General features: G+C 44.5%; 1 protein-coding gene across 4 annotated transcripts in view; it reads right to left on the reverse strand.

The window, feature by feature from the left end:
- The window catches only part of ABCA2 (ATP binding cassette subfamily A member 2), a 119199-nt gene that overhangs the window by 85603 nt on the left and 7468 nt on the right, over positions 1-26128 (reverse strand). For 2 of the 4 annotated variants that reach the window (XM_056538176.1, XM_056538174.1), the window contains exons 1-2: positions 10297-10372; positions 10014-10084 (exon numbers count right to left, since the gene is read on the reverse strand). The exons of 1 other annotated variant lie outside the window; for it this stretch is intronic. In XM_056538176.1, the coding sequence (XP_056394151.1) occupies positions 10014-10084; positions 10297-10357 (132 nt within the window). In that variant the 5' untranslated portion in view covers positions 10358-10372. Of the gene's footprint in view, positions 1-10013; positions 10085-10296; positions 10373-12872; positions 13233-26128 lie in introns of those variants that run through there. One more of the 4 variants, XM_056538177.1, reaches the window with a different exon arrangement.

The following is a 26128-nucleotide window of genomic DNA, read 5'->3' on the forward strand; positions in this document are numbered from 1 at the left end:
GAAACACTGCATTACAGCTTCAACGTAGATCGCTACCCAGCTTTATCACAGCCCCGGACGGCCCGTAAGAAGCTGCACTGCATGAGCCATCACCTCTGCCACTTGGGAGTCAGGGAAAGCTGAGTGATCTCTAATATGGTTGTCATTAGAGCAGTGTTTCCCAACACTGGCTGGGAAATGATGCATTACAGCTTCAACGCAGATCACTACCCAGCTTTATCACAGCCCCGAACGTCTCGTAAGCTGCAAGAGCCAGGACTGCATTCCACTCAGGAGCCTGAAAAAGCTGGGGATCTCTAATATCGTTGTCATTACAGCAGTATGTACTAACTAGTGTGCCTTCAGCTGTTTCACAACTACAACTTCCAGCATGCCCGGACAACCAATTTCATATGGACCGGATCCATAGGTTTCTAGCTCGTCCTAAGAACCCGGACATTCCCAGAGATGTGATCCTGAAGCTACATTATCCTGATATGAGGGATCGTATTCTACAAACTGCCCTCCGGTGCCTGTCCACATTTATGCTGACTTGGCTCCCTCCACACGTGAGAGACACCGTCCCATGCGACCTGTCACACTCACACGTGAGAGACACCGTCCCATGCGACCTGTCACACTCACACTTGAGAGACGCTGTGCCATGCGACCTGTCACAATCACACTTGAGAGACGCCGTGCCATGCGTCCTATCACACACACTTGAGAGACGCCGTGCTATGCGACCTGTCACACTCACACTTGAGAGACGCCGTGCCATGTGACCTGTCACACTCACACTTGAGAGACACCGTCCCATGCGACCTGTCACACTCACACTTGAGAGACGCTGTGCCATGCGACCTGTCACAATCACACTTGAGAGACGCCGTGCCATGCGACCTGTCACACTCACACTTGAGAGACGCCGTGCCATGCGACCTATCACACTCACACGTGAGAGACGCCGTGCCATGTGACCTGTCACACTCACACTTGAGAGACGCCGTGCCATGCGACCTATCACACTCACACGAGACGCTGTGCCATGCGACCTATCACACTCACACTTGAGAGACGCCGTGCCATGTGACCTGTCACACTCACACTTGAGAGACGCCGTGCCATGCGACCTATCACACTCACACGAGACGCTGTGCCATGCGACCTATCACACTCACACTTGAGAGACGCCGTGCCATGCGACCTATCACACTCACACTTGAGAGACGCTGTGCCATGCGACCTGTCACACTCACACTTGAGAGACGCCGTGCCATGCGACCTATCACACTCACACTTGAGAGACGCTGTGCCATGCGACCTGTCACACTCACACTTGAGAGACGCTGTGCCATGCGACCTGTCACACTCACACTTGAGACACTGTGCCATGCGACCTGTCACACTCACACTTGAGACACTGTGCCATGCGACCTGTCACACTCGCACTTGAGAGACGCCGTGCCATGCGACCTGTCACACTCACACTTGAGAGACGCTGTGCCATGCGACCTGTCACACTCACACTTGAGAGACGCCGTGCCATGCGACCTATCACACACACACTTGAGAGACGCCATCCCATGCGACCTATCACACTCACACTTAAGAGACACTGTGCCATGCGACCTGTCACACTCACACTTAAGAGACGCCGTGCCATGCGACCTGTCACACTCACACTTGAGACACTGTGCCATGCGACCTGTCACACTCACACTTGAGACACTGTGCCATGCGACCTGTCACACTCACACTTGAGACACTGTGCCATGCGACCTGTCACACTCGCACTTGAGAGACACCGTGCCATGCGACCTGTCACACTCACACTTGAGAGATGCTGTGCCATGTAACCTGTCACACTTGAGAGACGCCGTGCCATGCGACCTATCACACTCACACTTGAGAGACACTGTGCCATGCGACCTGTCACACTCACACTTGAGAGACACTGTGCCATGCGACCTGTCACACTCACACTTGAGAGACGCTGTGCCATGTGACCTATCACACACACTTGAGAGACGCCGTGCTATGCGACCTGTCACACTCACACGTGAGAGACGCCGTGCCATGTGACCTGTCACACTCATACTTGAGAGACACCGTCCCATGCGACCTGTCACACTCACACTTGAGAGACACCGTCCCATGCGACCTGTCACAATCACACTTGAGAGACGCCGTGCCATGCGACCTATCACACTCACACTTGAGACGCTGTGCTATGTGACCTGTCACACTGACACTTGAGACACTGTGCCATGCGACCTATCACACTCACACTTCAAAAGCTTCAAATCAAATACCGATGAGGCTTCCCCTTTAGCCTCCAGTTCCAGATTAACTCACACCTACATAGTCCGCACTCTCTCCGAGGCCCAAGATGTTCTCCGTTGAAAACAGATTTCCTGCGAGGAAGTTTCTCCCCAACCATCCCGTTCACAGAAGACGAGTCTGTCACCGCACAGGATCTAGCCAGAAGAGGCGAAGATCTCTCCCGTCCTATCCTGATGGATGATTCCTCGACTACAGTAGATGATGTTCACCTTGGTTTGGTTCACCCCTCTTGCAGTTCCTTTATCTCCCTCTTCCCTACCTGTGCCAAAAGCTACAGTCTCTACAGTATGTTCATCTGATATGGTGCGGTGACTTCAATATGGTGTTTAACGGGATCCTAGATAGATCCTATACCATGGCCTTTCGGAGGTCGGGGGCCCAGCAATGGCTACTTCAGAATTATTTTCATGAGACTGATCTCATGGATACTTGGTGTGAACACAACTTATCCCAACTGGGTTACTCTTACTACAGCCCATAAGCTATACACCCAAATTGATTGGGTACTAGTGAACAATGCTTCTCTCCTGGCGCTGCAATATGCCCGCCTTATGTTTGGTCGGACCATGATATGGTCTTTGCTGTTTTTAATTTTCAGCCCCACGATGCCACCTCTGAATAAATGAGTCATTGCTGTTCCGCCCTCATGTAAAAGACGAAATTGCTGATGCTTTGCTGACAATGCTACCCCAGAGGCAGATCCCGGGTGGACATGGATGGCCCATAAGGCCACAATTTGAGGGGAAATAATTGCAGTAGCCTCTGGACTTAAGCGTACCCGCCAGAAAGCTCAGGCCCTTCTAGCACGCTTGGTTATGGCCCATCAACGCCTTCCTAGTCCATATCATTTCCATGCCATACGTTCTACCAGACAGCAGTTGCATGCAGTCCTGTGTGACCGTGCGGAGAGGGCTCTCCGCTGGACTCAAGCCACTTATTATAGATGGGCGAATAAACCTGACAATCTTCTGGCGGGTATGCTGAGGAAGAGACAGCGAATTAACAAGGTTCACAGGATCCAGATCAAACATGGGGTTACTTCCTTTAATCCTTCTCGTATTCATGACTCTTTTCACTTCCCTCTACAGTGAACGGGCGCCACCAGCTCCTGAGGTGGTACACTCTTTCCTGGCATCGGTATCCCTACCTTCTTTGTCCTCTGCTCAACATGACTCCCTAAACTCTCTGGAAGAAGTAGCGACAGTAATCTCTGTCCTGATATTGGGTAAGGCTCCGGGACCCAACGGGCTTTCTGCTCTATCCTATAAAAAATGTTCCCATATCCTCATTCCTCACATTTCTTCCTTCTGTAACAACCTTCTTTCTGGTTCTCCCATGTCATCTGACTTTCTTCAAGCTTCTATAGTAGTGATCCCTAAACCTAAGAAGGACCCTCTCCTTCCCTCCAATTACCGTCCTCTCTCTTTTATTAATCTCGACACTAACCTTTTTACTTCTATCTTAGCTAGATGTCTGAACCCCCTTCTGCCGGGAATGGTCCATAATGACCAGGTTGGCTTCATTCCAGGCCGACAAGCCCCTGATAACATCTGGAAAGTCCTCAATGTGGTCCATTAGGCTGAGGTTACTTCCACCCCCCTGACTCTTTTAGGGCTTGATATTGAATGGGCTTTTCTGGCGACGCTTTGTGGACACTTTAAGGGCTCTTTACTCCAAACCTGGGGCGTTTCTCAAACTCCCTTCACCAAATCCAGCCCCTATCTCTATTGAACGTGGTACCTACCAGGGATGCCCCTTCTCTCCAGCGCTATTTGCCCTGGAGATGGAGCCCCTGGCGGTGCTTATATGCGATCCCCGGACATCAGGGGAGTTCAGATTGCTAGCTCTTCTTATCTCACTGATCTTTTTTGCTGATGACCTGCTACTTACCTTTACCTCTCCTCTTGTTTCCCCAATGTCTTCTCCCAAGGTCTGAAGGTCAATTGATCTATGGATCTAGGATCGGATGTCCTTTATCGTCAGACTCCTCTTCCTACCCAAAAGCTTATCTCTCTCAACTTTGACTTACCTTCTTCCTCCTTTCCCTATCTAGGTATTGCCCTTCCATCTTCTATCTCCTCCCTCTATAAACTGAGCTATCCTCCTCTTTTCAAGGCACTCCAGGAGGACCTCGCTAAATGGGAGATTCCCCACATTTCTTGGATGGGTCGTATTCACTCCATAAAGATGGTTCTCCTCCCTCGCCTTCTTTATTTCTTTCATATTTTTCCTATTCCTGTCCAGGTTTCAGATCTACGCGCTCTTCAGGCTGAAATTTTCAGATTTATATGGAGAGGCTTACAGCCTCGTATATCGAAGAAAATCATCTATTACCACAAGTCACTGGGAGGTCTTTCTGTCCCTAATTTAGTCAAATACTATCAGGCAGCTAGACTGGCGCAGCTCCTACTTTGTAATGCTAGGTCAGGATACCCTAGATGAGTTTCTCTTGAAAACGATCTGGTGGCGCCCCATACTCTCTGCTCTCTGATGAGGCTCAAAACCTCCTCCTATTTCCCTACTACTGCTCTTCTTCCCCGTTATTCCCTCCTCCTCCTCTGGCGGTCTGTCCGCTTCTATCTCTCCAGCTCTCCCTCTCTTTTCCAGCCCCTCTTTCCCCCTGGTCTGGATTGTGTGAGCTTTACATTCCCAGAAATCGTCTCGTCTACAGGACTTTTTAGTTGGGCGACGGCTCATGTCTGTTTCTACGTTTCGAAACAGATTTTCCCCTCCGCTGTCTGAGCCCTTTAGAATCTCTCAGGTTTTCTCTTTCTTGGATTCCATAACGGGGTCTATGGAATATCCACTACCTACTATGAAGCTATGGCTTTATATACCCCTTAACTTCCAGGGTCCTTTTCCCGGATATACTCTTCCTCTAACCGTCCCCTTCCTGAAACGAAACTCCCCTTTATGACTCAGTGAATCAGAACTACATTTCACCCTTTCCTTACCTAGGTGGCATTCCTGTTCTACAGTCTCCCTAGAGTGTTAAAGGAGTTGTTCTGTTACTGGATCCATGGGTCACATTTGGTGTATAAGATTTGCCCCCATTAAAATGAGGCCAATTTATATTGCTGGCGACTAGAATTCATATTGCTTCCAGATGGCGATCCCCTCTTCTTTCCTTCTCGATGGTGGTTGACTGGATTAATACCATCATGCTCTGTGAAAAATGTCAGCAGTTAGTGAAGACGGCCTTGATTTGTTCTATGGAGTGTGGCAGTCGTGACTTCTTCTTATACCTCCGATGTCTCCTTTTATTTACGCCTTTGACTGTGTGCCCTGATTTGTATTGTCTGTAATCTTCCCCGTACATTTATTACCTTACTACATGCCCATCTGTATACCCCCTTTTTTTGTGTACTTGACCCTCTTTTGGGAACCGTGTACCCTCCCCCCTCCCATGTCCCTTATATTGTATTGCATCTGCCCACTCCCTGTTCCCCTCCCTGGTTTTATGGTTTCCTGTACCTGTATAATGTACTAGACTCCTGACTTTCTGCGACCTGATTTGGGACGCTTAACAAGCTGTATGTGAGTTTTATATTCCTGTCAATAAAACTAATTCTGTTTGACACTAGAAACAAGGGAGTATTTCATTCCATAATAAACCATATTTGCTTTTCAGGAGTCAGAGAAAGATGGATGAACACTTCAGCTGCATTGGTTGTTGTCCCGCTCTTCTTCCTGATTACAGTATTACTTCATCTATTACAAATTGTAGTTTTTCACTTGCAGTACCACTTTTTACCATAGTTTTACCATAAGTTCCAATGCAACAGCGCCCCCCAGCACGAGATCCTGACTGACAAAACACTGTTCTCTGACACATAATAACATGTGAATGAAGAGTCATCCAGAAATGGCGTACGCTACAAAGTAATCAGCGCCATCAGATCTACAACACGGTCTATCTTTGGAATATCCATGGTGATGTCCTTTAAATAGTTACCGAAAACATCCTGGGTCAGTTATGTTACCCTCCCGTACAGGACGGATTATCCAAATCTGATAACATCATCACCTGCAGCTCCTTGTGGACAGTGTAATCAGTAACGCCCCACACAAAACAATAGGCGTATAAGAGATTGCATAATAATCTACAGAATGCAAGTTCACCCCGATGCCAAGTGACCACAGATCCAAGATATTACCGCCATATCCAGTCAGAGCTAGAATGTCCACAATAACTACCCGAGAGAGTAATGAAAAACATGTCCACAAGAAATATACAAAATCTCTGCACAGTATTATAGTAGTTATATTCCTGTATATAGGAGCAGTATTATAGTAGTTATATTCTTGTATATAGGAGCAGTATTATAGTAGTTATATTCCTGTATATAGGAGCAGTATTATAGTAGTTATATTCTTGTATATAGGAGCAGTATAATAGTAGTTATAGTCTTGTATATAGGAGCAGTATTATAGTAGTTATAGTCTTGTATATAGGAGCAGTATTATAGTAGTTATATTCTTGTATATAGGAGGCAGTATTATAGTAGTTATATTCTTGTATATAGGAGCAGTATTATAGTAGTTATATTCTTGTATATAGGAGACAGTATTATAGTAGTTATATTCTTGTATATAGGGGGCAGTATTATAGTAGATATATTCTTGTATATAGAAGCAGTATTATAGTAGTTATATTCTTGTATATAGGGGGCAGTATTATAGTAGTTATATTCCTGTATATAGGGGCAGTATTATAGTAGTTATATTCCTGTATATAGGAGCAGTATTATAGTAGTTATATTCTTGTATTTAGGAGACAGTATTATAGTAGTTATATTCTTGTATATAGGAGACAGTATTATAGTAGTTATATTCTTGTATATAGGAGACAGTATTATAGTAGTTATATTCTTGTATATAGGAGACAGTATTATAGTAGTTATATTCTTGTATATAGGAGCAGTATTATAGTAGTTATATTCTTGTATATAGGAGCAGTATTATAGTAGTTATATTCCTGTATATAGGAGCAGTATTATAGTAGTTATATTCTTGTATTTAGGAGACAGTATTATAGTAGTTATATTCTTGTATATAGGAGACAGTATTATAGTAGTTATATTCTTGTATATAGGAGACAGTATTATAGTAGTTATATTCTTGTATATAGGAGCAGTATTATAGTAGTTATATTCTTGTATATAGGAGCAGTATTATAGTAGTTATATTCTTGTATATAGGAAGTAGTATTATAGTAGTTATATTCTTGTATATAGGAGCAGTATTATAGAAGTTATATTCTTGTATATAGGAGCAGTATTATAGTAGTTATATCCTTGTATATAGGAGCAGTATTATAGTAGTTATATTCCTGTATATAGGAGCAGTATTATAGTAGTTATATTCTTGTATATAGGAGCGGTATTATAGTAGTTATATTCTTGTATATAGGAGCAGTATTATAGTAGTTATATTCCTGTATATAGGAGCAGTATTATAGTAGTTATATTCTTGTATATAGGAGCAGTATTATAGTAATTATATTCTTGTATATAGGAGCAGTATTATAGTAGTTATATTCCTGTATATAGGAGCAGTATTATAGTAGTTATATTCTTGTATATAGGAGCGGTATTATAATAGTTATATTCTTGTATATAGGAGGCAGTATTAAAGTAGTTATATTCTTGTATATAGGGAGCAGTATTATAGTAGTTATATTCTTGTATATAGGAGACAGTATTATAGTAGTTATATTCTTGTATATAGGAGCAGTATTATAGCAGTTATATTCTTGTATATAGGGGCGGTATTATAGTAGTTATATTCTTGTATATAGGAGGCAGTATTAAAGTAGTTATATTCTTGTATATAGGGAGCAGTATTATAGTAGTTATATTCTTGTATATAGGAGCAGTATTATAGCAGTTATATTCTTGTATATAGGAGGCAGTATTATAGTAGTTATATTCTTGTATATAGGGAGCAGTATTATAGTAGTTATATTCTTGTATATAGGAGGCAGTATTATAGTAGTTATATTCTTGTATATAGGAGGCAGTATTATAGTAGTTATATTCTTGTATATAGGAGGCAGCATTATAGTAGTTATATTCTTGTATATAGGAACAGTATTATAGTAGTTATATTCTTGTATATAGGAGCAGTATTATAGTAGTTATATTCTTGTATATAAGAGCAGTATTATGGTAGTTATATTCTTGTATATAGGGGCAGTATTATAATAGTTATATTCTTGTATATAGGAGCAGTATTATAGTAGTTATATTCTTGTATATAGGAGCAGTATTATGGCAGTTATATTCTTGTATATAGGGGCAGTATTATAGTAGATATATTCTTGTATATAGGAGGCAGTATTATAGTAGTTATATTCTTGTATATAGGAGCAGTATTATAGTAGTTATATTCTTGTATATAGGAGCAGTATTATAGTAGTTATATTCTTGTATATAGGAGCAGTATTATGGCAGTTATATTCTTGTATATAGGGGCAGTATTATAGCAGTTATATTCTTGTATATAGGGGCAGTATTATAGTAGTTATATTCTTGTATATAGGAGCAGTATTATAGTAGTTATATTCTTGTATATAGGAGCAGTATTATAGTAGTTATATTCTTGTATATAGGAGGCAGTATTATAGCAGTTATATTCTTGTATATAGGAGGCAGTATTATAGTAGATATATTCTTGTATATAGGAGCAGTATTATAGTAGATATATTCTTGTATATAGGAGCAGTATTATAGTAGTTATATTCTTGTATATAGGAGCAGTATTATAGTAGTTATATTCTTGTATATAGGAGGCAGTATTATAGTAGTTATATTCTTGTATATAGGAGCAGTATTATAGTAGTTATATTCTTGTATATAGGAGCAGTATTATGGTAGTTATATTCTTGTATATAGGAGCAGTATTATAGTAATTATATTCTTGTATATAGGAGGCAGTATTATAGTAGGTATATTCTTGTATATAGGAGCAGTATTATTGTAGTTATATTCCTCACCGCATAAACAGAATACGTCCGCAATGTCCTGATGCATGATGGATGTTCAGAATACAAATCATGACAACAGATAAGAAATGATTGCTGCATCACTGACGGTCAGATATATATATATATATATAATAGTGGCAGACCTCCATTATAGGGATTTGCAGACACACATACGGTATGTGTAGGTTTCCTGCAGTGACCCAGTTAGAGCCTGTGAGCTTCATATGTGCACATCCTACAGAGTGGCGGTGTTATCGGGTTTATAGATGATTCCTGTCATGTAGGGGGCGGAATGTGAAATATGGAGCTGAGGCGCAGCCGCTCATTCGGTCTCATTTATTAGTGGAAAGCTGTTGTGTTCCCTATTAGAAGCCCTGGGACAGTGTTTCCCAACCAGGGTGCCTCCAGCTGTTGCAAAACTACAACTTCCAGCATGCCCGGACAGCCAACGGCTGTCCGGGCATGCTGGGAGTTGTAGTTTCGCAACAGCTGGCAGCTCACTGATTAGAGTAACATCATCCTACTGTATCTGGCAGTAACCAACGGCTGTCTGGGCATGCTGGGAGTTGTAGTTTCGCAACAGCTGGCAGCACACTGGTTAAAGAAACATCGGCCTACTGTATCTGGCGGTATCCATGGCGGTGTCCATCCATACAGTGACACGGTGACAGCGGTAAGCAGCACCAGATGGCCCTATTACCAGGAGAACGAGCAGGCGGCGAACCGTTCCAGCACAACGCTTTATTTCACGGTCACAGATCGTCCCCTCTACTAGAAAAAAAGAGGGGGGAGATATTTTTAATTTAATCTTTGCAGTGGAAGAGCGGTGCAGTTGCCCATAGCAACCAATCAGATGGCTTCTTTCATTTTCACAGGCCTCTTTTAAAATGAAAGTGATCTGATTGGTTGCTATGGGCAACTGCTCCGCTCTTCCTCTGCACAGGTTTTGCTTCATCTTCCCCCACATAAATAAATATACGCACCCGTATATCGGTTGTTTGCAAAAGTAACAGCACCCACAGCGGGTTTTTTAATTGGTCCCATTCCGTATCCGCCATTTATCGCTAGTAACGCATGTCCAGGTCTGCATTTAAGCCGTGAACTAAACTTGAATCAGGTGACCAGAGAGACAATATGGCCGCCAATAACAGCAAGGGCTAAAGCGGGGATGTGCGGGGTGGGGGGGGGGGGGGGCGACCAGATGTTGGCTGAGGACGTGTATCGCGTATATGATGGAGTCCTCGCCTCGGGGGCTTGCACTCTATATGTGCGATCCTCTGCGGATAGACAGGGGCGCCGTGAACAGTAATGAGGATGAATGGAGTTCTGCGTACACGATATGGGCAGCATCGCGCAAATCAATGGAGAGTGCCCCCAAAATCTTTAACCCTTCCAGGGCGGAAGTGAGCAGACAGGAGGTGAATAGGCCAGAGACAGCTTAAGTGTAGACATGAAAGAGACAGGGGCAGAATAGACAGGTAAGAGACAGGGGCAGAATAGACAGGTAAGAGACAGCGACAGAATAGACAGGCAAGAGACAGGGGCAGAATAGACAGGTAAGAGACAGGGGCAGAATAGACAGGCAAGAGACAGGGGCAGAATAGACAGGCAAGAGACAGGGGCAGAATAGACAGGCAAGAGACAGGGGCAGAATAGACAGGCAAGAGACAAGGGCAGAATAGACAGGTAAGAGACAGCGACAGAATAGACAGGCAAGAGACAGGGGCAGAATAGACAGGTAAGAGACAGGGGCAGAATAGACAGGCAAGAGACAGGGGCAGAATAGACAGGCAAGAGACAGGGGCAGAATAGACAGGCAAGAGACAGGGGCAGAATAGACAGGCAAGAGACAGCGACAGAATAGACAGGTAAGAGACAGCGACAGAATAGACAGGTAAGAGACAGCGACAGAATAGACAGGTAAGAGACAGCGACAGAATAGACAGGTAAGAGACAGCGACAGAATAGACAGGTAAGAGACAGCGACAGAATAGACAGGTAAGAGACAGCGACAGAATAGACAGGTAAGAGACATCAGCAGAATAGACAGGCAGAATAGACAGGTAAGAGACAGCGACAGAATAGACAGGTAAGGGACATCGACAGAATAGACAGACAGGTAAGAGACAGCGACGGAATAGACAGGTAAGAGACAGCGACAGGATAGACAGGTAAGAGACAGGGGCAGAATAGACAGGTAAGAGACAGGGGCAGAATAGACAGGTAAGAGACAGCGACAGAATAGACAGGTAAGAGACAGCGACAGAATAGACAGGTAAGAGACAGCGACAGAATAGACAGGTAAGAGACATCAGCAGAATAGACAGGTAAGAGACAGCGACAGACTAGACAGGTAAGAGACAGCAATATAATAGACAGAAAGGAGACAGTGCAGCTCTACGCATGCAAGAGACAGACAGTTCATGCATGAGATTACAAGGTAAAGCTAATCTTCATACATGCAAGAGATAACAGGGAAGAATGTAAGTGACAGCTGAACATTGTACATGGAAGAGACAGCAACATGTTACACAAGGAATTACAGCTTGTGTATAATGCAAGAGACAGGAGCAGATGGCAAAAGAGACTGTGATCAGGTAGAGGCACAGGTAAGAGAGGCCACTGAGACTGGGTAGAATACAGAGTTAAGAGGCTGCAGGGATGAGACAGTCAGACAAAAAAGTGACATTGAAAAGAGACAGAGCAGAGAGTGTTAGGTAAGAGACAGCAGTGATGGGCAGAGACTACAAGGTAAGAGACAGCAGTGATGGAGCAGAGTGCAAGGTAAGAGACAGTTCACACAGAGCAGAGCCAGAGAGTTCAAGGTAAGAGGCGGTTCACATAGAGCTGAGAGTACAAGGTAAGAGACAGTTCGCACAGAGCAGAGAGTACAAGGTAAGAGACAGTTCACACAGAGCAGAGAGTACAAGGTAAGAGACAGTTCACACAGAGCAGAGAGTACAAGGTAAGAGACAGTTCACATAGAGCAGAGAGTACAAGGTAAGAGACAGTTCACAGAGAGTACAAGGTAAGAGACAGTTCACATAGAGCAGAGAGTACAAGGTAAGAGACAGTTCACATAGAGCAGAGAGTACAAGGTAAGAGACAGTTCACAGAGAGTACAAGGTAAGAGACAGTTCACATAGAGCAGAGAGTACAAGGTAAGAGACAGTTCACATAGAGCAGAGAGTACAAGGTAAGAGACAGTTCACAGAGAGTACAAGGTAAGAGACATTCGGGGCCAGAAGCCGAGGCTACATCCTGGCAGGTGGCAGACAAGATGGCAGGTACAGTAAAGCAGGTCAGTGAGACGCTGTGAGCTCTGACATTTGTCACCATAGACCCCGGAGTCACCGCCAGAAGCCATTGGAGTCACTGACACCCTCCATACAGGAATGTGCCCACTCCATATTCATCATGTAGGCCCAGCCGGCTGCCCACTGCCATTAACCCCTTTCGTGCCGGCCAAGATGGTCAGCTCTGAGGGTTCGCTGTGCCGTGTGTGTTCATCGCTGCGGAATATGTTGGTGCTATATAAAGACAGGATATCATCACTTACCGGGCTTCTCCGCTTCAGGGAGACATTTTTCCAAAGCAGAAGGTGCAGCTGGTGTAGGAACCCCATGGTCGGCGCCGACGCTTCTTCTTCTGTGATCCTTACGCCGCAGGGTGACTTAGAGGCGAATAAGAATTCCCATCCATGATGCTGACATCAGATCCATTACACAATGAGTATACACCAGCGAGATACAATGGATTGTGGGAGAAGGGGGGCTCCGCAGGAAAGCCTCCGGTCAGTGTGAGAGCCCCCCGCGGGGACAGGCTCTGGACCCCGGTGGTGGCACATTGACTGGTGCTGGGTCTGCGGTCTGGCCAGGGATCAGCTGTGTTTTCATCTCTGCTGCCTCCTCCTCCTCCTCTTACTGCATTGAGTTACATCCTCTGCCTGCTGACTTGGCCCTGCCTATCCTTAAAGGGACAGCCTCCCTATTCCCCAGACATCTGTTGTGTTTGCAGTTACCATGTTATCCGTAAAGCAGCGAGATATCACACGACGCTACTTCACCCGCCATGAAATGTCGCTGAATATCAGCACAAAACAATCTCCAGGGACCAAACCATGCTAAGATGGTGGCTCTCAGCCTGTAATGTCTCTTTTACACTACGTTTTTTCCTCACACTGACAAATATAACAAATAGGAAAATCTAAACACCGCGGAGCGGATTTACTATGGCAAAAGCGCCAAAAACTGGTTACATGACTTGTTTATCTGGGATCACAGTGCGGTAAGGGTTCAGTCACAGGATTCGTTCATTTCTAACGATAATTTGTTTTCCCTTAATCCTAACAGTGGCACATATGGGGTATTTTGCCCCCGTGGAACTGGTTAGGACCGGTGAATTTTAATGACACACCTCAAGTAATTAAAGTTTTAGACCCTCCCATCTCCCCCATAAAAGGAGAAGACACCCAGCCCCCTTGTGTTATAGCAAGTAAAGAAAAAACATACAAAAAATATAGGGAGGGATTGTTGTGCCTCTGTTAGGACTAAGGGAAAACAAATTATCGTTAGAAATTAACGATTCCCTTACGTCCTAACCAGTGGCACATATGGGGATTTAGCAAGCAGATACCCCCATGGGAGGGCACTCATGCCTGGCGGAGGATAAAACCGACCACCCAAAGGAGGAATAACTATTCTGGAGTCCCCTCTATAGTGTGAGATAAAGGTGGAGTGAGAACTCCAAGAAGCCGACTTACAAATGAGTTCCAAAGGAATCGAGCTTCTCTCTGCTAAAGAAGTAGCTACTGCTCTAGTAGAGGGGGCTTTAACAAATTTTGGGGGCTCCAGACCCTGAGAAACATGAGACTCCCGAATAGCTTCCTTAATCCAACGACTGATAGTTGGTTTGGAAGCCTTGTGGCCCTTATGGCTACTAGAAAAAAGGATTAGAAGGTTTTCATCCTTACGGAACTCCTTGGATCAAACCAGGTAAATCCGAAGACATCTCGATAGGTCAAGGCTGAGATGGCCTCTGTTTTCTTCCGAGGAGGGGAGCTAACACAGGAAGATGGCACACAAAAAGTTGGCACTTTAGGAATGAAGGATGGCAAAAAACTTCAAAAGGACCCAGTCCGGGAGGAACTGAATGTAGGGCTCAAATGCTGAGAAGGCTTGGAGTTCTCCGACTCGTTTTGCAGAGGTAATGGCCAACAAGAAGGTAATCTTCAAGGTGAGATATTTAATATCCACCCCCTCCAAAAGGCTCGAAGGGGGGAGATGATAACCTATCTTTCTCAGGAGACTTTGTGACCTCGTGCCTCCCTGCTTGTGTGTGTGTGTGTGTATACATATATATATATATATATATATATATAGAACAGCCGTCATGCTGTCTGATTGAACCTTCACCGCCTTGCCTTGAATGTAAGGCGCAAAGTGGAATAGGGCTAGTCTGATGGCCCTGGTTTCTAGGAGATTTGAAGACAACATCTTCTCCTGGGGGGATCAGGACCCCTGGACTGTTTTGTCCAACAAGTGCGCTCCCCAGCCTACTAGGGACGTGTCTGTGGTAAGTATGATCCAATCGGGTTGGATCAAAGACTCGCCATCCTGGAGATGACTCCACCATCTCAGAGAGGATCAGACTAAAGGAGGCAAAGAGTGCACGGAATGTAGTCCCTCTGGACTGTGATCCCACTTGGCTAATACTTCCGACTGAAGCGGACGTAGGTGTCATAATGGCCAAGGAACCGCCTCCGCGGTCTGTCTGCTGAAGACATGCTCGGAAAAAAGAGCAAAAAGTGTTAAAGAAGGGGGGGGGGGGGGAATTTACATTTTTCCAAAGAAGAAAATTCTACCGAGGAAAGCACGGAAGAAATAGGAAAAGTTGAAGCCCTAATAGCAAAAGCTAAGTACTTAGACACTCAAAGTTAAGTAGCAGCAAGTAAAACTTGTGTGTGTGTGTATATATATATATATATATATATATATTATACACGGTGTATCCCATAAGTGAGTCCACCTCTCATATATATGTATATATATATATATATATATATATATATATATGATTCTACATCTACAATAAGGGTAGAAGCGGGACTCCAATAGTGATAAATAAATTGTAGGTTTATTCACACATCTGTGCAGAAAAGCGGCGTTTCGGCTTAACACTAAAGCCTTTCTCATGCTTGAGAAAGGCTTTATTATTAAGCTGAAACGTCGCTTTTTCTGCACAGATGTGTGAATAAACCTACAATTTATTTATCACTATTGGAGTGCCGCTTCTAACTTATTGGATATTATTTGGGAATCAGTCTGTTCCTGAAGCTGAGCACCCAGACAGATCGGGATATATACACACTATCTCCATAAGTGAGTCCACTCCTCATATATATATATATATATATATATATATATATATATATATATATACATACATACAGTGGGGATCAAAAGTTTGGGCTCCCCAGGTAAAAATGTGTATTAATGTGCATAAAGAAGCCAAGGAAAGATGGAAAAATCTCCAAAAGGCATCAAATTACAGATTAGACATTCTTATAATATGTCAACAAAAGTTACATTTTATTTCCATCATTTACACTTTCAAAATAACAGGAAAAAAAAATGGCGTCTGCATAAGTTTGGGCACCCTGCAGAATTTATAGCATGCACTGCCCCCTTTGCAAAGCAGAGACCTGCCAGTGTCATGGATTGTTCTCAATCATCATCTGGGAAGACCGGGTGATGTCAATCTCAAAGGTTTTAAATGCCCAGACTCATCTGACCTTGCCCCAACAATCAGCACCATGGGTTCTTCTAAGCAGTTGTCTAGAAATCTGAAACTGAAAATAGTTGACGCTCACAAAGCTGGAGAAGGCTATAAGAAGATAGCAAAACGTTTTCAGATGTCAATATCCTCTGTTTGGAATGTAATTAAGAAATGGCAGTCATTAGGAACAGTGGACGCTAAAGCAAGATCTGGAAGACCAAGAAAAATATCAGACAGAACAGCTCGCAGGATTGTGAGAAAAACAATTCAAAACCCACGTTTGACTGCACAATCCCTCCAGAAAGCTCTGTCAGACACTGGAGTTGTGGTCCACTATTCCACTATAAAGAGATACTTGTACATATACAGTATGTGGTGACTTTGTCCTGTCCCTTGTCTAAAGTCCCCTTAGCTAGAGTCCTCCATTCATATAGGGCTCTCCTGCAGGGCTTACCCTTGGTTGCCTCATGTAGAGTGTATTTATATTTATTTAATGTATAGAAAATATATGTACAGGACCTTAGTGGTCACATGATGTACGGTTTTGATGTATAAAATGTACAAGGACCTTAGAGGTCATGTGATGTATCCAGAGTTCACAGGGTTCATAACTTACAGGTTTGCTGACCAATGAGCTGTGTCCAGCCCCTTAGTATATAAGGGGCTGCAGCCACTAAATTCTCTCTCTTATTTCCTGGCTACAAAGCACAAACATCTCAGAAGAAATCACAATTCATCTAGGCCCAAAGCCTAAGAACCTGAAGCCCCTAAACGTGAGATACTCAAAGCTCAAACTACTGAATCCTGTCTGACTACTATCGGCTCAAATAATCTAAAATAGTAGCACAGTGGCCTGTATCAAAAGTTCATTGCTTCCAAGTCCCAGCAAAACCTGTGAGGAACCTGTATCCTGGTTCACTCTTGAAAAGACTGTTATGTTAAAGAATGTTTCATAAAATCTGCAAATAAAGTTTCTTCAGTTTACTTCATAAAATCTGCTGTGGACATTCCGTTATTTCTCCCTGTCGTTTGTGGGACGGTTGGCGGTAGGAACATTACTATTGAGGAAACCGCACCCTGGCGTCACAACATTCAAGGGTTAATACCACCAGACCCTACACTATTACCGCAACACCCTAGAGACCATTACTCTCCCGGCACCACAACTTTTTTGGCGTCTTACGAACAGGATACGGGTGTGTGCCTTAAATAACTTTGCTACCCTGACAAAATCCATAGTCCTCCCCCTATACAGAAATGAGCTTTATGAACTGTCCGAAATTATCTCATGTAGCGAATACAATTGCGCCCAAAAGTGTACGGGACTTTACTGTTGAGATTGTGCTTAGCCGGGGCGCAAGAAAAAGTAAGGGGGAGGTGAAGATTGTCTTTCTGTGGCCATGTGTAAAATTCGCAGCGAAGCCATGCTGCGCTCTCCACTGAAACAAGTACCTGGAAAGGTAAAAAATTTACCAGAGAAGCGTGTGAAAATGTCCCGCGCTGGTCTGCGACCCACCCCTGGGCATGGACACCAAGTACACGTTGCAATGCCGAAGTGGAACTGTAATTTTCTGCTTGTGTTTGTGGGAGGCGTGAAGTCAGAGCTGCACCGATAATGTCCTTCTGGCTGGCGGCCATCTTGTGGGAGCCCCATATAAAAGAAGCCACGCGGCCAGACCTCTACAGTCTCGAGATGGCAGCAAGGTGTACCGAGATGGCGGAGCCCACCGCAACATGTGAAGAGAGACCTAAGATGACGCCGACTCAGAGAAAAGTTGCCGCGGCCGCAACGCAACTTTTTCAGGATCTTGATGATCGCTTGCAGCGGTTGTCCATCGGGGTCGAGAAGGCCTACAACCTACCACTGCTACCTGAGGATGACCAGTGGCCGGCTACCGCGAAAGAGGCATCACCCGGGACATCGGAGATGGCATCACCGGTGAGACTGTCCCCTCACCACTGGACATGGGGGTCCTGGGCGGAAGCCGCTTCCTCTTCCACATCTAACACGGAGAGAGAGGTCTTCTTGTCCCAAGTCACCCTGCCTAGCGCACGCTCTTGCTCACCCCATCTCCCGAAATGGGTGAGGGTGAGCCTGAGCTGATTCAATACATGTGGGACCATATTCTTCCCCAGCCAGGGAAGTCTCATCCACCGGTCCCCACAGCTCAGATAGAAAGGGCTCGCAGGGAGGCTGAAATAATTGAGAAGCTGAACACAGAGAGCGATATGGGCCGAAACATCTCTCATATGAAGACAGAGTAAAGCAGCAGAGTGATACCAAGAGATTGGAGGCTCTGTACATAAGAATGCCGACGCGCCACAGTGGTCAAGTTTGACAAGGCCAAAGGCTTCGGGACCCTCCTGGACTGCCTACACGGGGGACAATCTTAGTCTGCGGGGTGAATGGGCTGCAGCAGTCACCAGGCCCAAGAACCCGACGCAGATCCCCTTCACCTATTTTCCGTCGGACGACTGGGAGGCCGACCCACATGGAATAGGGCAATGAGGCTGCCTAAAACAGCCTGTGAAGAGGAGGAGTACAGGGCACCTGTTATGCACCCCAAGTATTTGCCCAGGTCCTATGTTTCTGCAGCAGCTCTAGTAGAGGATGTGCCCAGGCCTACTCCCCCTGAGGAGGTGAGGCCTAAACAGCGGGCCCCAATGGATGTGCCTAGGCCTACTCCATGCCCGGAGGTGTGGCCTAACCAGCTACCGCCAAAGGCTGCCTGGGCATGCTGGGAGTTGTAACTTTGCAAGGATAAGATGGGAACTGAAGCTTACTAGCAATTGGAGAACCACAGGTTTGGGACCATCATGCTTAGAACATTGTTTGCCCCTTTCAGCAGCACCGAGTATTTCAGGAGCGGAGTGAGCTGAGCTGGTGCAGGGCAGTGACAGGAGGAGAAGCAGGGGCTCCAGCAGCACAGAGTATTTAAGGAGCGGAGTGAGCTGAGCTGGTGCAGGGCAGTGACAGGAGGAGAAGCAGGGGCTCCAGCAGCACAGAGTATTTCAGGAGGGAAGTGTGATGAGCTGGTGCAGGGCAGTGACAGGAGGAGAAGCAGGGGCTCCAGCAGCACAGAGTATTTCAGGAGCGGAGTGAGCTGAGCTGGTGCAGGGCAGTGACAGGAGGAGAAGCATGGGCTCCAGCAACACAGAGTATTTCAGGAGGGAAGTGTGATGAGCTGGTGCAGGGCAGTGACAGGAGGAGAAGCAGGGGCTTCAGCAGCACAGAGTATTTCAGTAGTGCAGAGTGAGAAGGGGAATGAAGATAAGTGCTGCTCCTCCTCACTAAGGTAAGTGCACACTGCAGCTCTGCCCCGCAGCCTTTGCTCTCTTATGTAAATCATAGGCGGTAGAGCCTGCGAGAATATAAAGATGTCATCGGATGCCAGCGACAGGCAGAGAATCTCGTCACTGAGCCGGCCCTGACCTCAATTCCCAGGATGCTTCAGGAGGCATAGAAATGTAAGAAATGTTCATAAAACTTTCATCCGGGATTAAAATATCTGAAATGAAAAACTGGAGCTGAATATATTCTACTGCTCTCTGTTATCAGCTATGTCAGGAGGGAAGAGGTGACTGTAGGACAGGAGAATATATCTATTGTTCTCTGTTATCAGCCATGTCAGGAGGGGAGAGGTGACTGTAGGACAGGAGAATATATCTATTGTTCTCTGTTATCAGCTATGTCAGAAGGGAAGAGGTGACTGTAGGACAGGAGAATATATCTATTGTTCTCTGTTATCAGCTATGTCAGAAGGGAAGAGGTGACTGTAGGACAGGAGAATATATCTATTGTTCTCTGTTATCAGCCATGTCAGGAGGGGAGAGGTGACTGTAGGACAGGTCAATATATCTATTGTTCTCTATCAGCCATGTCAGGAGAGGAGAGGTGACTGTAGGACAGGTGAATATAATCTATTGTTCTCTGTTATCAGCCATGTCAGGAGGGGAGAGGTGACTGTAGGACAGGTTATTATAATCTATTGTTCTCTGTTATCAGCCATGTCAGGAGGAGAGGTGATTGTAGGACAGGGGAATATTATCTATTGTTCTCTGTTATCAGCCATGTCAGGAGGAGAGATGACTGTAGGACAGGGGAATATATCTATTGTTCTCTGTTATCAGCCATGTCAGGAGGGGAGAGGTGACTGTAGGACAGGTCAATATATCTATTGTTCTCTATCAGCCATGTCAGGAGAGGAGAGGTGACTGTAGGACAGGTGAATATATCTATTGTTCTCTGTTATCAGCCATGTCAGGAAGGGAAAGGGGACTGTAGGACAGGTGAATATAATCTATTGTTCTCTGTTATCAGCCATGTGAAGAGGGGAGAGGTGACTGTAGGACAGGTGAATATAATCTATTGTTCTCTGTTATCAGCCATGTCAGGAGGAGAGGTGACTGTAGGACAGGTGAATATATCTATTGTTCTCTGTTATTAGCCATGTCAGGAGGAGAGAGGTGACTGTAGGACAGGTGAATATATCTATTGTTCTCTGGTATCAGCCATGTCAGGAGGAGAGGTGACTGTAGGACAGGTGAATATAATCTATTGTTCTCTGTTATCAGGCATGTCAGGAGGGGAGAGGTGACTGTAGGACAGGTGAACATAATCTATTGTTCTCTGTTATCAGGCATGTCAGGAGCGGAGAGGTGACTGTAGGACAGGTGAACATAATCTATTGTTCTCTGTTATCAGGCATGTCAGGAGCGGAGAGGTGACTGTAGGACAGGTGAATACATTCTAGTGTTTTCTGCACTGTTGGAGGCAGAACTCGTTGCAGTGCATCATCTAATATGAGCAACTGGAAAACTATCAGCTTTAGAAGTATCACTTTATATATACAGGTTTATAGCAATCGCTGTATGGAGGTTTCCATTCACTGACAGTAAGCGAACATCTAACCATGACCTTTGTTTACAGACACCGGGGAGATGCCTATACACAGTCTCTCTGAGCTTCATATCCAGCATCTCCTCCCTATGGTCCAATCCAAGACCTGAAGCAACTTAAAGTCATTTGTGCTGCCATCTAGTGGCCAAAGGATAGATAGCAGGCACTGCACAGCACATCATTGTAGAGAGAAGTGGATGGGAAAAGAACTGAGGTTTGCTCAATATTCAATCTTTCCTTCCTGTTTTATGAATCCATGACTGTTTTCTAAACAATGTTTCTCCAGCTGTTGCAAAACTAAGACCCCCAGCATGCCCGGACAGACATGCCGGGAGTTGTAGTTTTGCAATAGCTGGAGACACACTGTTTGGAAAACACTGATCTAGGATCATAAAACATTGAACTAGTTCTGCTTAGCTCCATCCAGTTAAATGGAACAATACCAGATATGGCCTGAGAGAGCTGTGTGGTCATACAGTTACAGCTGCACAGTCCTCTCTATCCCCTCCCTGCACTCATCTCTATGATCATAGAGAGAACTGTGTAGTCATACAGTTACAGCTGCACAGTCCTCTCTATCCCCTCCCTGCACTCATCTCTATGATCATAGAGAGAACTGTGCGGTCATACAATTACAGCTGCACAGTCCTCTCTATCCCCTCCCTGCACTCATCTATATAATCATAGAGAGAACTGTGTGGTCATACAGTTACAGCTGCACAGTCCTCTCTATCCCCTCCCTGCACTCAACTCTGTGATCATAGAGAGAACTGTGTGGTCATACAGTTACAGCTGCACAGTCCTCTCTATCCCCTCCCTGCACTCAACTCTATGATCATAGAGAGAACTGTGTGGTCATACAGTTACAGCTGCACAGTCCTCTCTATCCCCTCCCTGCACTCATCTATATAATCATAGAGAGAGCTGTGTGGTCATACAGTTACAGTTGCACAGTCCTCTCTATCCCCTCCCAGGACTCATATCTATGATCATAGAGAGAACTGTGTGGTCATACAGTTACAGCTGCACAGTCCCCTCTATCCCCTCCCTGCACTCATCTCTATGATCATAGAGAGAACTGTGTGGTCATATAGTTACAGCTGCACAGTCCTCTCTATCCCCTCCCTGCACTCATCTATATAATCATAGAGAGAGCTGTGTGGTCATATAGTTATAGCTGCACAGTCCTCTCTATCCCCTCCCTGCACTCATCTATATAATCATAGAGAGAACTGTGTGGTCATACAGTTACAGTTGCACAGTCCTCTCTATCCCCTCCCAGGACTCATATCTATGATCATAGAGAGAACTGTGTGGTCATACAGTTACAGCTGCACAGTCCCCTCTATCCCCTCCCTGCACTCATCTCTATGATCATAGAGAGAACTGTGTGGTCATATAGTTACAGCTGCACAGTCCTCTCTATCCCCTCCCTGCACTCATCTATATAATCATAGAGAGAGCTGTGTGGTCATATGGTTATAGCTGCACAGTCCTCTCTATCCCCTCCCTGCACTCATCTCTATGATCATAGAGAGAACTGTGTGGTCATATAGTTACAGCTGCACAGTCTCTCTATCACCTCCTTTCACTCATCTCTATGATCATAGAGAGAATTGTGTGGTCATACAGTTACAGCTGCACAGTCCTCTCTATCCCCTCCCTGCACTCATCTATATAATCATAGAGAGAGCTGTGTGGTCATATAGTTATAGCTGCACAGTCCCCTCTATCCCCTCCCTGCACTCATCTCTATGATCATAGAGAGAACTGTGTGGTCATATAGTTACAGCTGCACAGTCCTCTCTATCCCCTCCCTGCACTCATCTATATGATCATAGAGAGATCTGTGTGGTCATATAGTTATAGCTGCACAGTCCTCTCTATCCCCTCTCTGCACTAAATTCTATTAACAGTGCACATAGAGAATATAAAGTTACTGTAAGAGATGGTAGAACTGCACTCTACCCATGGAAATAGTTTTTTCTGGGCCCTGATTGTGGCTCCCAGTATTCAGATACCCCCAGGACTCACAGTAGAACCACATTTCATGGCAAACAGATAGACAAAACAGACAAGATATGCAGCATGGGGGTAAGAAGAATAATAGAAGCTCAACAACAGGGAGCAGATGATGATGGAAGGGATGATGATTAGAGATTAGCGAAGTTACAGTGATTCGATTCATCACGAACTTCTCGGCTCGGCAGTTGCTGACTTTAGCCTGCATACCTTAGTTCAGCTTTCGGGTGCTGACCCCCACTGACCCCCACAATCCCTGTAAATGTCCCCTATAAACCATAATGTGCAATACTAATCCTGACACAATCAACAGGAAGACTCTAGGACCCAGAGACAACAGCAACTGAACAAGAACTAAGAACCCACACAACAAAGTAACCAGAGGATCATCGCAGTTCTGGAATACAAGGACTACAGGAGAAGAAACCAAGATCCTCCTGGATATACTAGGACTAAGCTAAAACTAGAAGAGCAATGGATCCATAGTAAGAGCATCAAGCAACCTAATAAACAGGATAAAACAGAATAGCGGGATGATTTCTGCTAACTGTAACAGGTCCTAGCGGGACAACACTAAAGATAAAGGGACAAAGCTATGAGGAGAGAACTAAAAAACACAAAAAACATTGGAAACAAATGTGCGGAGTATACACTATAATCCGCACACACTGCAAAAGCCAGGGCTCTGTAAAGAGAGGATAACCAATTACTTTAATACATAACAAACCCCAAAACTGCGCAGTCCTGAACCCCTAATCCAGAGCGATGGATCCTCTGTGACACATAATAAGACCACAAAGCAAAGTAATAAACCGGAAAGGACAGAATAGCGGGATGATTTCTGCTACCTGTAACAGGTCCTAGCGGGACAACACTGGATCCTGGAGAGGTGCAACCACAGGGCCCCAGATATATACCACTACCTCCCTCTAGTGGTTAAAACATATTAAAAAATATCCACTATATTACACTGTTACTTTTTTTCTTTTTTTAATCATGTGACACATTACCTTTAACCCTTCCACTGCCCTGCAACCCTTCCGCTGTAATTAACCCTCTTACTACCCCCATACATTAACCCTTGAAGCTCAAATAAACAGCAGCTGAGGTGTGCATTATGAGTTTATGCAGCAGCTGAGGTGTGTATTATGATGTTTTGCAGCAGCTGATGTGTATATTATGATGTTCTGCAGCAGCTGAGCTGTGTATTATGGATTTCTGCAGCAGCTTAGGTGTGTATTATATGTTTCTACAGCAGCTGAGCTGTGTATTATACATTTTTGAATAAGCTGAGCTGTGTATAATACGTTTCTGCAGATGCTAAAGTGTGTATTATGATGTTCTGCAGCAGCTGAGTTGTGTATTATATGTTCTGCAGAAACTGAGGTGTGTGTTATATGTTCTGCAGCAGCTGAGGTGTGTATTATATGTTCTGCAGCAGCTGAGGTGTGTATTATATGTTCTGCAGAAGCTGAGGTGTGTATTATACATTCTGCAGAAGCTGAGGTGTGTATTATATGTTCTGGAGTAGCTGAGGTGTGTATTATATGTTCTGCAGCAGCTGAGGTGTGTATTATATGTTCTTCAGCAGCTGAGGTGTGTATTATATGTTCTTCAGCAGCTGAGGTGTGTATTATATGTTCTTCAGCAGCTGAGGTGTGTATTATATGTTCTTCAGCAGCTGAGGTGTGTATTATATATTCTGCAGTAGCTGAGGTGTGTATTATATGTTCTGCAGCAGCTGAGGTGTGTGTTATACTTTTCTTCAGCAGCTGAGGTGTGTATTATATGTTCTGCAGCAGCTGAGGTGTGTATTATATGTTCTGCAGCAGCTGAGGTGTGTATTATATGTTCTTCAGCAGCTGAGGTGTGTATTATATGTTCTGCAGTAGCTGAGGTGTGTATTATATGTTCTGCAGCAGCTGAGGTGTGTGTTATACTTTTCTTCAGCAGCTGAGGTGTGTATTATATGTTCTGCAGCAGCTGAGGTGTGTATTACATGTTCTGCAGCAGCTGAGGTGTGTATTACATGTTCTTCAGCAGCTGGGGTGTGTATTATATGTTCTTCAGCAGCTGAGGTGTGTATTATATGTTCTTCAGCAGCTGAGGTGTGTATTATATGTTCTTCAGCAGCTGAGGTGTGTATTATATGTTCTTCAGCAGCTGAGGTGTGTATTATATGTTCTTCAGCAGCTGAGGTGTGTATTATATGTTCTGCAGAAGCTGAGGTGTGTATTATATGTTCTGGAGTAGCTGAGGTGTGTATTATATGTTCTTCAGCAGCTGAGGTGTGTATTATATGTTCTGCAGAAGCTGAGGTATGTATTATATGTTCTTCAGCAGCTGAGGTGTGTATTATATGTTCTGCAGTAGCTGAGGTGTGTATTATATGTTCTGCAGCAGCTGAGGTGTGTATTATATGTTCTGCAGAAGCTGAGGTGTGTGTTATATGTTCTGCAGAAGCTGAGGTGTGTATTATACGTTCTGCAGCAGCTGAGGTGTGTATTATATAGTGTGTATTATATATTCTGCAGTAGCTGAGGTGTGTATTATATGTTCTGCAGAAGCTGAAGTGTGTATTATAAGTTTTGCAGCAGCTGAGGTGTGTGTTATATGTTCTTCAGCAGCTGAGGTGTGTATTATATGTTCTGCAGCAGCTGAGGTGTGTGTTACACTTTTCTGCAGCAGCTAAGGTGTGTATTATATGTTCTGCAGCAGCTGAGGTATGTATTATATGTTCTGCAGCAGCTGAGGTAAGTATTGTATGTTCTTCAGCAGCTGAGGTGTGTATTATATATTCTGCAGTAGCTGAGGTGTGTATTATATGTTCTGCAGCAGCTGAGGTGTGTGTTATACTTTTCTTCAGCAGCTGAGGTGTGTATTATATGTTCTGCAGCAGCTGAGGCGTGTATTACATGTTCTGCAGCAGCTGAGGTGTGTATTATATGTTCTGCAGCAGCTGAGGTGTGTATTACATGTTCTGCAGCAGCTGAGGTGTGTATTACATGTTCTTCAGCAGCTGAGGTGTGTATTATATGTTCTTCAGCAGCTGAGGTGTGTATTATATGTTCTTCAGCAGCTGAGGTGTGTATTATATGTTCTTCAGCAGCTGAGGT

The sequence above is a fragment of the Hyla sarda genome, chromosome 9, assembly GCF_029499605.1.
Source record: "Hyla sarda isolate aHylSar1 chromosome 9, aHylSar1.hap1, whole genome shotgun sequence".
In the NCBI taxonomy this organism is placed as follows: domain Eukaryota; kingdom Metazoa; phylum Chordata; class Amphibia; order Anura; family Hylidae; genus Hyla; species Hyla sarda.